Source organism: Danio aesculapii, chromosome 13 (assembly GCF_903798145.1).
Source record: "Danio aesculapii chromosome 13, fDanAes4.1, whole genome shotgun sequence".
Lineage (NCBI taxonomy): Eukaryota > Metazoa > Chordata > Actinopteri > Cypriniformes > Danionidae > Danio > Danio aesculapii.
This window is the reverse complement of record NC_079447.1, coordinates 14,761,931-14,774,631: the sequence shown is the minus strand read 5'-3', so window position 1 is coordinate 14,774,631 and position 12,701 is coordinate 14,761,931. Positions and strand designations below refer to the sequence as shown.

The 12,701-nt window shown below is 36.1% G+C and overlaps 1 protein-coding gene across 1 annotated transcript in view; it reads left to right on the top strand.

The window, feature by feature from the left end:
• The window catches only part of adgrb3 (adhesion G protein-coupled receptor B3), a 368,994-nt gene that overhangs the window by 338,077 nt on the left and 18,216 nt on the right, over positions 1-12,701 (top strand). The window contains exons 21-27 of the mRNA XM_056470574.1: positions 2,970-3,039; positions 3,400-3,466; positions 4,068-4,153; positions 7,140-7,238; positions 8,486-8,657; positions 11,274-11,369; positions 12,112-12,151. Of these exons, the coding sequence (XP_056326549.1) occupies positions 2,970-3,039; positions 3,400-3,466; positions 4,068-4,153; positions 7,140-7,238; positions 8,486-8,657; positions 11,274-11,369; positions 12,112-12,151 (630 nt within the window). The remainder of the gene's footprint in view (positions 1-2,969; positions 3,040-3,399; positions 3,467-4,067; positions 4,154-7,139; positions 7,239-8,485; positions 8,658-11,273; positions 11,370-12,111; positions 12,152-12,701) is intronic.

Genomic DNA, 12,701 nt, shown 5'->3' with positions numbered 1-12,701 from the left:
TTTCAGTTTCATAAAGCCTTGCTTTGCCCACCACTAACCGGAACAAACAGGTGCATACAGACAATCCAAAGCATGGTCAATAAACAGGCGAATGGTTGGTACAGGTGGCAAACAACGTAAACAAAGAAACAAAGCAAAGGGTCAAACAAGGCAAGGCAAGGGATAACGCTTCCTAATGCTCACTAAACAGTTTAACAAGACTCAGCAATGATGTGTCTGTGTGTGCTGAGTTTTAAGTCCTCGAAATCAGTCCATAATGATCTTCCGACTGTGTGTGTAATTAGTGGGAATCAGGAACTGGTGTGTGTGCAAGGTGCATGCCGGGAGTTGCAGTTCATTAATGTAGCATCTGTCGTGTGTATAGAGATCTGCAGCCACTAGATCGCTGGTGATCATAACAAAAATACAGTTCAGCTCACAAACACAAATTGGGTGTTACAAGTGCACATGTACATACATGGGAGTTCAGTAGGTCTGCAAAAATAAATGAATATTAAAGTATTAACAGTAAGTGTAAAACAAACAAACAAAACCAGCCATGCCATTCTTTAAAAAATCGTCTTATCAGGATACAAGCAAAATCAAAATCAATATATGCCTGGAACGGTTTACAAATTGGTGAAATACTCCACTTTTATCATGTACAATGCAGGTTAGATAATCTAATGATATGTATCAAGAGTAGCCACATCCTAACAGATAGAGCCTTATCTGAGATCCATTGTAATACAAACATTTTCTTCCATTAAAAAGATAAAATTGAAAAGCCTAATTTTGTACTTATCAAGACTTACAGGAGGGGACATTCCTTTGCAGAGACGTACTAAAAGAGGTTTGATTGATTAAACCTGATTAAAAATGTTATCCACATGAATCTACAACAACATTGTAAACTTTAATAAAAATACATTCGGTCATTAACTTTTAGGTGCATTATTAAACAAACACATGAGGAGATGTCTCTCCATTAAAACCTGCAAATCTTTAATACTGTAGGAAATGTGTAGGATGTGACAAGATGATTGACAGAGCCCGTAACTAAGCAACAGAACAGTCCGTTAAAGTGGAAGCAGTATGTCCCAAAGCTTGCCGACTTTTCTGTTGCGCACTCAGAAGTGTGTATTTTTTCTTCACTAAAAGAGCACGTGCTTTTATGGTGGAGTATAAGTATTTGCATATTGGGGCATACCATTAATGTTACCTTTGAGGAGGAACAGTAGCACTGTGTGCACTGAGATCTGCTTTCTGATTGGCTGAGGATGAATCAGCTTGGTGACTAAGGGGCAGAGACTCAGCAAAGGGGAGGAGGAGCCACCAGACCCTCGCTGGTTTTTCAGGCAAGCTGATTACATCCATAAATTCAGCCCTCTGCGTGAGAGGTGTTAATATTCAGATCACGGGACAGAGGCAGGAGCAGAAAGAGCCCTTTCATAATGGCAGTCCTGCTCGAGACCAGCAGAGATGGGAGATTGAAAAATAGAGACGGAGGTTTCAAAAGATACCATGGCAGATATGACATTATGCTATCAGTTTGAGACCTGTTTGATTTCAGTGTCTCTGTTTAAAAGCAGTTGTGTTCATTGCAATTCACATGCTGGGTTTTTTTAGTATTAAACTCCGGGGATTTTTATTATATTGTTTACCTGCTCTCGTGTCACAAATAATTTACAAGTTGTATTGCTCCTGACTTGAAAACCTGATGTGTTTCTGTAGATCTGCAATGGTGTTTGTGTAGATAAGCAGCACTTACTGTTGTTATGTTCAAGGTTAATTAAATAAAGTAGAAGGAAGTTCATGTATATGCATTATATATATATATATATATATATATATATATATATATATATATATATATATATATATATATATATATATATATAATATTCAAGGTTTATACCACGCATTAATACCACTCTGTATATCTATTGGAGACATTTATAAATATTCCTAGCAAATCTAATAAATGTTGAAGACATACTCGTTACATAAACGCACTAAATCGCACTTCAGCAGCGTTTATTTTAAAGCACACAAGAAGATCTGCGCTTGAGCAGCGTATATTCGAGGGCATGCAAGGTTTTGTGCACGAGCAGAGGAAATTGCCGCACAAGCAATGTCTCTCCTAAATTATAAATGTTTAAAATAGGCACTATCCTTATAAATAAGCTGCATAGTTGCAATCTATACAACTATATTCTTGCAAAAAAAAAAAGCCTCAAAAGCACATTATGTTGTCCAACAGCTGGAATAGTTGTCAAACTATAGTGAGTTTATTGATCTGCTGTCACTCTATGTGGGCGGAGTAATACAGAAGGGTGAGAAGGCTTTTCAAGTGCTGTCATTGCAGCCATATCACATGGCTATCAGCCAATCTGATTCGAAAACCAGACAGAACTGTTGTATATAATATAATGTATGTATAAAATATATAATATATATTTATGTAAATATATATGTATAAAAATAAATATAATGCATAACAATATATTTAAGTAATAATATTCATATCATTAAATAAAAATATTCTAATTAAAATGAATAATTACATAAATTATAATAAAAAAAAAAAGATAATTAAATGTTTTATAAAAATTAATCTTATTTCATTCTCTAAACAAAGCTAATTATTTATTTTAAACATGGGTTAATGTGCAAATAACAGAATCAATATATAATGTTCATACTGTTGCCTTCATTCACTTTTCTTGATTCGAAACAACTGTTGTAGAAGTTTTTCTTTAAAATATATCGTATTTAGTTTACAGTTATATTTATTTTATTATTTTAATTTTATTTTATTTACCTTAATTTGAATAATTTTCTGTATAATTTTCATTAGCTTCATCGCATTCCATTCCTCTCATTCTTAACCTTCGACTGAAGCCTACTGTACGTGTAGAGTGAATGTCTCCAGTGCTGAAGGATTACCCAGTATGTGGCCTTTAATCATTCCTGTGTCTCTATTGAAGGATTACCTGCCTTGGTGGTTGCTATCTCAATGGGATTCACAAAAGCAAAAGGATACGGGACACCTCAATAGTAAGACTTTCTTCTTTGTTCCTCATGTTTATCCAGAAGTTTAAAAGACACAGCACACACAGATCTTTCTGAATAAAGCGGCAGCATGAAGTGAGTGAGTAGGAGCCGGGAGATTGCACCAGTCCCACTTAGTTCTCCAGAGGATACCTGGATATAGACAGTGTTTTAAGATCTCCTTGGAGTTCTTGTTCCACACTAAAAGTCTCTCATGTAGAACCATTGCATATGGCTCCAGATCCCCAGACACTCAAGGACGATACGATTGTGTACTGCCATGCCCCATTAAGTTGATGCCGGATGTTAAATTTTATGCAAGATTTGCTGATATTTGGGTTATCTTTTGTGTGTGTGTGTTTGCAGCTGTTGGCTATCTCTGGAAGGTGGTCTTCTCTATGCATTTGTGGGACCCGCCGCTGCAGTGGTGCTGGTAATTTTACATTTTGTTTATTTGCAGACATTTACCAGCCTTAACTACACACATCAGCGACTTAATAATGTTTTACGCCATTTGCTGGACTAGTCTGCCGTGCCTGTGTTGAAATGGAAAACGTACTCACTGCATTTGTAGTCTGATATGAAGACTGTGTATTTATATGCATCATTAAGCATTCTGTTTCTAGACTGAATTAAGATGCAATGGAGGCACACATTGCAGAACTCAAAACTGTAAATGTTATTCAGTCAGTGTTGCACTTTCAAATTATAGCTTAAAGGTAATTGGAAAATACATTGAAAAGCATTGAATTGTTTGCTTGTATGCAAATAGTTTTGTCATTGCTATACATGATTCTGGGTCACATTTTATTTTGATGGTCCGTTTGTTGAATTTAGGTTACATTGCATCTGCATGCCAACTATTACTCAAATGGACCATCAAAATAAAGTGTTACGTGAATCTGCTGATGTTATGGTAATGTTTAGATATTAAATGAACATTAAATGTTAAACTGCACATTTAGACATTTGTAGTTTGATCTGATCAGGCTTTAACAGTTTTGTTGTGTGTGTGTGTGCGTATGTGTGAACAGGTTAATATGGTGATCGGTATTCTGGTGTTTAATAAATTGGTTTCGAGAGATGGGATTCTGGATAAAAAGCTAAAACACAGAGCAGGGTAAGTGGCATTTAGCTACATCGTATACTGTACAGAGAAAAATGTCAAAATACATTGAATGTATAAAAAAATATCAAATTCAATATCAAATTCATCAAGCTCTGTTGCAAAAGCTAGTTTTGGGGGGTCCCGGAGTTTTAAAGAAAGTAAAATAGGTATTAAAAAACAGGTTAAATAAAAATAGGTTAAAAATTAAGACTTTTTTAATTGTTTATCAGATTGTTTTATGCAGAGGTTTGTGATATTACAGAAGTGAGTTTTTATGGATGGCAGCTATATTTTTATTAAAATCAATCAAGTATGAAGACAATATTTGCTATATAGCTATATATATATATATCCTGCAGAATTGTCGCATCCATGATGCGAATCTCCCATTTCACCACATCTCAAAGGTGCTCTATTAGATTGAGATCTGGTGACAGTGGAAGCCGTTTAAGTACAGTGAACTCATTGTCATGTTCAAGAAACCAGTCTGAGATGATTCGCGCTTTATGACATGGCACATATCCTGCCAGAAGTAGCCATCAGAAGATGTCTACTTGCCTAAATGCATTAAGTTGCTGCCATGTGATTGGCTGATTAGAAACTTGCATCAACAAGCAGTTGGACAGATGTACCTAATAAAGTGTCTGGTGAGTGTACAATACAATGAAGAAGCATTGTCTTCTTTTTTCTTTTTATTCTTAATTTAATTTTTAAGTAGAGCCCTAGATAGAGCACTTTATCTAGAGAGAGGAATGACAAGATCTGCATGTTTTGGTACATTTTCTCATATCATGTACCGTAGTGTTACCAATTTCTATGCATTGTTATTTACTGTGTATAAAACACATACTGTAAATATTTAATCTATAAACACAGTTTTCGACTGCCTCTGGAAATGGTTGCATGGTTGCGACTGCCTCTGGAAATGATTACATGTACAAACTAGAACTAAACCATCATTAGGTGTCCACTCCCCACCTCTAAACCCCTTGGGATGAATGAAAAAAAACTGACAAATCTATACAATCACTGTTAGAGATAAACAGAATAATCAATGAAACTATATATTGACCAAATGGCTGTAATAAAACAATAATAATTAAATAATTAATAAGAAAAATAATAGTAATAATAATAAGAAGAAAATGAGAAGTAGAATTCACCCCTGATAAACTCAATCAGAAACTAAAGAGTCAAAGAATAAGAATGTATAATGGGCTCCAAGTTTTACAGAATTTAATTTAAAAGTAGAACCCCAGATAGAGCCCTTCATGTTTTGGCATATTTTCTCATAACATGCTATAGTGTTACCATTTACTTCATAATTAGGGCGTGACATTAACTTTTTTGACCATCAGCCACTGTGGCTAGTATTTTTTCAACATCATCAGCCATCGCCGTTTTCACTAGCCACAATTTTGTTGTGGTAAAATATGTGCTAAAGTTACTTGATTTAGAAGTTGTGTCCACGTGACTTCTTATTCATTTCACTTTTTGTGTGTGGTGTATGACATTGCTCAAATGGATTGTGGTTTCAAAGTTTTGCAATTAGTTTTTATCAAATTTGACTTTTCAGTGCTAAACACTACGGATTTACCAATTTCTTCTCTAGCCACACCAAAAAAAATAAAAAAATAAAAATAAAAATTTCTTAGCCAAGAAATTTAAGTATCGTGTCAAAACAAGCTAAATTAGCTGAATACATGCACTTTTTATTCAACAAAACATTTCTTGAAATAAATTGACATTTAAAAAATAATTATTGGTATCTAACACAGTTAACTACACATAAATAGAGAATTAATCTCATATTAAAGCAATGTTATTGTAAAGGATAATAATTAAACCATATAAACAAAAATAACTAAGAAATAGAGAGCCGGTGAAAAACATTCCGTGTGCAATAATAAAAGGATGATCACGTGCACAGTTAATGTTAGGCCCATTAATAATCTTTTTAAAGAATGGTTGAAGCAAATGCAACTGCTGCTGCTTACAAACAGATATTTAAAAAAAAAAAAAAAATCTCGAGGTCTTGAAAGCAAGCAGCAGGATTGTGGGTGCACGAGCGTGGCATTTTGTCCAGTCTATTTCAAAGAGAACCAATCACACCAGTTGCGTTTCCAGGAACGGATGCTTCATGCAAAGAAACGTGAGCGCACCTGCTTTTAAACACTTGCGCCTGTGCACGTGACATGGAAGCCATCATCAGTGAACTAAGATAGTTTTACTGTGCGCATAATCATCCTCTCATTCGGTATTTGCCAGTTACTTTTGCTCATGGGAACACAGTCATTATTGTCATCTCTCACGCTGGCCCTGTGCCATTGGGCCATCCTTATTGTTGAACTCTGCTTTTTAAGAAAACTACAATTTAAAATGATTTTCAACCAGCCAAGGAGTGGCGGTCTAACCCGCCACAGCTGAAATCTAGCCACATTTGGTGGGTTGGCAAGTGTTAATGTCAAGCCCTGATTGTAATTGACTGTATGTAATATAAATATTTATTCTATGAACGCAGTCTGACTAAATGGGTTTTTAACTGCCTCTGGAAATGGTTACACGTAAATAAGCTCCACATTTTACCTATTTAAAATTTATGCATTTGTGATCAGTTTACCAAAAATGCATCCTATAAAAATGTGTAAAAAGGAGGCCCTTTAAACTGCCTTAAAAAGGATAAAAAAACAGCCTATGTTGACAGAAAGCCACAAGACCTAATTAGCTTTTGGACCAGAGCTACAGTGTCACCTGAGCATGTCGAAACTACAAAAACAGGTAGCCTTGGCCCAAATTTACACCATTAGTCGAGCCAGCTGAGATATTTCCAGCCCAGTCCGGCTGCTCAAACAAACACATTCCTCTTCCGGCACTACTAAAGGTGCAGAAATTACACGCTTCACCTTTGATAAGGCCGTATCTCCAAAGACAACATCCTTTCAGATCACAATGTAAATGCATGCTCTTCATGTTGTCTGGCGGTTTGTCTGTTCTGCAGGCAGATGAGCGAGCCCCATACAGGATTAACTTTAAAATGTGCCAAGTGTGGTGTCGTCTCAACAACTGCTTTATCAGCAACAACGGCCAGCAACGCCATGTAAGTGCCCACCGATGCCTCAGCAAATCGATTATGCTGATTAAGCTGCGCGTGAGAGAGAGAGAGAGAGAGAGAGAGAGAGAGTGTGTGTGTGTGTGTGTATATGTGTCCTTTCTCTCGCCTCGGGGAAGGAGATTTGTGGAGGTGTTAAATGAACAGCTGGCTCTTGTTCTCTGTCTGTAATATGATGACAGTCTATTGGAACAATGCATTGGTTGTTGTGGGCTCTTGGACTCATTTATGTTCCGATGGCAATTTAGGACAATTTGGACTTGCATCTGTTATTAAATCTTTAATCAAAGTAAATGTATCTAACTTGCTCTAAAGAGTGCAACAGTAGACTTCTGTTAAGTAGAAATGCTGCTTATTTTACTTATAGACACTATACTATACTATACTATAGCTTATAAACCTTTTAAACAGAACTAAGTCAGTTAATTGCAATTTATCAATCGTTCTATCTATTTATCCATCCATCCATCTATCTGTCATTCTATCTTTCTGTCGTTCTATCTATCCATCCATCTATTTATCTGTCGTTCTATCCATCCATCCATCCATCCATCCATCTATCTATCTGTCATTCTATCTGTCTGGCCATCCATCCATCCATCCATCCATCCACTTACCTACCTACCAACTGCCCTACCTACCTACTAACCATACTTTTTGATCCATCCATACTTCAATCTATCCAAGTTTTCCCAAAATGTTTTAAACTAAACAAACTACTTCCAACAGGCGTAATTTCTAGATGCAATATAAAACAGCAGAATGTAGAAATAGTTTTAATAATAGTAATACTAATAACAATAGTACAAACATAAACATGTTAAATACATATGGCTACATAAAATTATTTTCCTGAATTCAAGTCATAAATACAATGTTTATCTTATTATTATTATTATTATTATTATTATTATTATCATTATTATTATCATCATTGTTGTTATTATTTATGCGGTTGTACTAGTGAATCCAGATCACAACGTTTCACGCAAGTACCTTAACAAGGATATGTGCAGTGCCTGTAAGAAAAAGATGATTGTGCTTTACACTTATTAAAAACTAGTCGGGAGTCACTCATAAACCCTTATAAACAAGTTAAGACTTTAATGTATGAATCATCTGCTTGGTTTGTCGAGTAAGAACAAAATGAAGGAAACGAATTGCTAAAAATACTTTGGGAGCAAGGCTGTTTTGTTGTTTACTCCAGCATCTTTCTCTTTCTGTTTGTGTCTCAGGGCCTCCCTGTGGAGCTCCTGTGTTGTCCTGCCCCTGTTAGCTCTCACCTGGATGTCTGCGGTTCTGGCCATGACGGACAAGCGCTCAATTTTATTCCAGATCCTCTTCGCTGTCTTTGACTCCCTGCAAGGCTTTGTCATAGTCATGGTCCACTGTATCCTCAGAAGAGAGGTAAGGCTGGAATCAATATAATCCCTTTACTTCTCTTTCCCTTCAGAAAAAAAAATACTTCATCAAACTAGTCCTCACAGGCCCAGTTTATTTTACTCCCTGCCCAGTGTTGCTTAAAGTCATAATTTAACCAAAATTTGGATAATCTATCATCATTCACTTACCATTCATCATGTTGATCAAAACCAGTTTGGCTTCTGTTGAACATGAAATTAGATCATTTGGTTTTGACAACACAATTAAATATCAGTCCAAGTCAGTTTGAATTATTCTTGTTGTGTTTTGCCAAATAAAGGAATTGGTACTCATTTGTAAAGGTTATGAATCATTGCTGTGCATCTAAGTTTATTAAATCACTTTCAAACAAGCTACAGGGTGTCTGCAAATTTCTTAAAATTCTCAAAAGCAAAATTTAAGGCCTTAAAAAGTCTTAAATTCACTAAAATATTGTGTTGTAGGTCCTAAATAATTTTAAACAGGTCTTAATTTACCAATGTCCTAATAAAGCTACCCTATTGGGCCAAATTTTTGCAAAGGAATGCAATTCAAATCAGCTGTTAAGACATGTATAAAGGAAATTCTCCAAATGAAATTCCCTAATCGGGGAAAGAACACTAAAGCAACACATCCGTTTACATAGTCTTCCTTTAATACAAAAACTATTTACAGATCTAATTGTGCCATTAGAAAAAAATCCATTGAGTTTAACCCTGTATAAGTCTTAAAATTTAATTCATAATGGTCTTAAAAGAGACTTAAAAAGTCTTAAATTTGACTTGGAGAAACCGGCATACACCCTGAAGCTAAACCCATCCTTCCTTGCGATGCCTTAACTGATCCCTAAATGAATCTCCCTTGATCTCTGATGATCCATTTGTCTCTAAAGCAACTTTCTTTTTGGACTGACAACACCAAATGCTCTTATTTGTCTAATTCTGGTACATATCAGCCACTTTTTTTAAGATCTAAGAAATCCTGATGAATAAAATCAAATCCTTACATGTTTTCCTTCGATTTAACGTCTTGTTCTCACAGAGTTGTGAATGTTGCCTTTAAATATCCTACTTTTACCCCCTACGGGAAACAATCTGGTGTTTCCAGTGAGCCTGAAAAATAAGCGTACAACCATTTGTTGCAACATTTATTTATCTGACAGTCTATGTAATTATTTTTATACACTGCCATTCAAAAGTTTGGGGTTGGTAGGATTTTATCTTTCCTCCAAAAGAATACATTAAATTTATAAGACTTTTCAAATGAGCTATTAATCCAAGATGTCTACTTGCCATTGTGTAACATTTACCACTTCATTTACCTACGTAAAAGAAGACCAGGTTTAGCTGGTGCAACTAAGTGAAAGCAGGGGCTAATTAGCATATTCAGTGATGTGGCGTCAGTTTTTATCATGGTGAATTAGTAACTGCAGAGAAGTTTTAAAGGGGTTCTGGACTGAGAAACTAAAATTCCCTTGATGTTTTGATATATAAGCGGTGGTAGTACTATAAAAACATTCTGTGAGTTTCAAAGCTCACCACTTTGTAGTTACTCTAAAAACAGCTTATATTGAAGACATTCTGCCAAAACTACAGGTTTTGCAATGTTTAATCTATGATGTAAGAGAGCGGATAAGCCCAGCCTCCACAGAGTATCGACACTGATGTCTACTTCACTGCCTGTTTAGTCCTGTTAATATGCAAAACTCTCAGCCAATCAGAGCAGTAAGTGTTTACTTTTGCAATGAAGATGAAAAATCCCCGTCTCCACAGAAGATCGACACCGACTTCTACTTCATTGCGTGTTTAGCCCTGTCCCTATTTAAAACTGTGAGCCAATCAGAGCAGGATGTGTTTACTTTTGCCTTGTTCTACTCTATGATGTAAGATGATGGATAAGCCCCGCCTCCACAGAAGATCAACACCATCTTTTATTTCATTGCCTGTTTAGCCCTGTTAATATGTAAAACTCTCAGCCAATTAGAGAAGTAGATGTTTACTTTTGCAATGTTCTACTCTATGATGCAAGATGGATAACCCCCACCTCCACAGAGGATTGACACCGACTTCTACTTCACTGCTGTTTAGCCCTGTTAATAGGCAAAACTGTCAGCCAATCAGAGCAGTAGATGTTTACGTTTGCAATGTTCTACTATATGATGTAAGAAGATGGATAAGCCCCGCCTCCACAGAGGATCGGCAATGACTTCTACTTCACTGCCTGTATAGCCTTGTTAATATGCAAAACTGTCAGCCAATCAGAGCAGTAGATGTTAACGTTTGCATTGTTCTACTATATGATATAAGATGGATAAGCCCCGCCTCCACAGAGGATCGACACTGACTTATCTCTATTAATATGCAAAACTGTCAGCCAATCAGAGCAGTTGGTGTTTACTTCTGAGTCTGCAATCTTCCACACATAACTGTTCGGACGAGGGGGTCAAAACCAAAACAGAAAATAGTCATTTACTTTAATATTTACTTTATAAAACATAAATCAAAGTAGTTTTGACCTCTTCAAGACCAAATCCTGTACCCTGCTGAAAGTTTTTTATATGTTGAACACTTAACATATGTTGTTTCTGATGTTTGATAATCAGACTAACATGATGTTTCACAGGTTCAAGATGCCTTTAGATGTCGCCTGAGAAACTGTCAAGACCCCATCAATGCTGACGCCACCGGTACATTCCCCAACGGACATGCACAGATCATGGTAAGACACACATCTCCTCACACAGTCAGCTGTAATAAGGCTCTACTTATAAATTAGCTGTAAAAACATTTGTAGAGGTGTGAGCTGTGACCTCACATAGAGCTCTCGATGTAATGAGACCCTTTCCCCCCCACTGTGAGTCTTTGTTATACCGCGTTATTGCTTATACATATATGCTAACTTAATTAATAACGGCAAGTCTTTTATCCATGTCCTTTGGCTTTCCTCCGGCCTTCTCTTTCTTCAGACGGGAGCCATTTGTCATGTTTCACACCAGTCTTTCTCATCCTTCTATTGCTTGAGGGAGTAATTGCTGTTAAAATGGGGCCGGAAATGTGTGACCCGCGCAGAACCACTGGCACATAACGATCACATTTCTCATTTATGTTTTGATTTAAAGTTTCTTTACTAGAAGCGTTCCACTATAATGAGGCCTCCAATGTGCTGACTTGTCTTTGATTTGGTGCCGTCGAAGGCTCCTCCATTGTGCTACCTGAATAATCCGCTTCTATTTATAAATTATGGTTTCGAAAGATGACTGTTTTCTCAGCGGGTTGTGGTTAGACTGCAGACACAAGCCAGGAAGATCATCTAATCTGAGGAGAAACCAATGATAGCTTTGACTATATTATTGAGCTAATGGATCATTTGCTTAAAGGTTTCAGCTTTTATGCTTTGCTTGCATCTAGATTTAACTCATAAATATTATAACATCTTTGTTTGATTCTCTTTTTCTCCACAGACGGACTTTGAGAAAGACGTGGACATTGCCTGTCGATCAGGTAAGAAACAGATGGCGCTCTATTAATGTGTTTCCTAATTACTTCTCCTCTCTTGGGCCAAAAAAAAGCTCGAGAGAATGAACATTCAGGTTTTGCATCCAGATTATAAAGTCCCAGTTGGTACCATGTTAATAATTAAATGGGATGCATAAAGTTTAGGACAGTTTTGTTTTTCTTTTTGTTTTGATGTCTTTAATATTTTGCATTATTTTTAGTATTTATATTGTATTAGTTTTAGTATTTTTGTAATTTCCTAATGTTGTGTATATGTACAGTTGAAGACAAATGTAATAGCCCTCCTGAGAAGGTTTATTATTTTTAAAATATTACCCAAGTGATGTTCAACAGAGCAAGGAAAATCTTAACATTTCTTATTATTTTTCGATTATATATATATAATAAATAAACAAATAAACAAATAAATAAATAAATAATAATAATAAGGGGCAACGCAGTGGCACAGTAGGTAGTGCTGTCGCCTCACAGCAAGAAGGTCACTGGTTCGAGCCTCGGCTGGGTCAGTTGGCATTTCTGTGTGGAGTTTGCATGT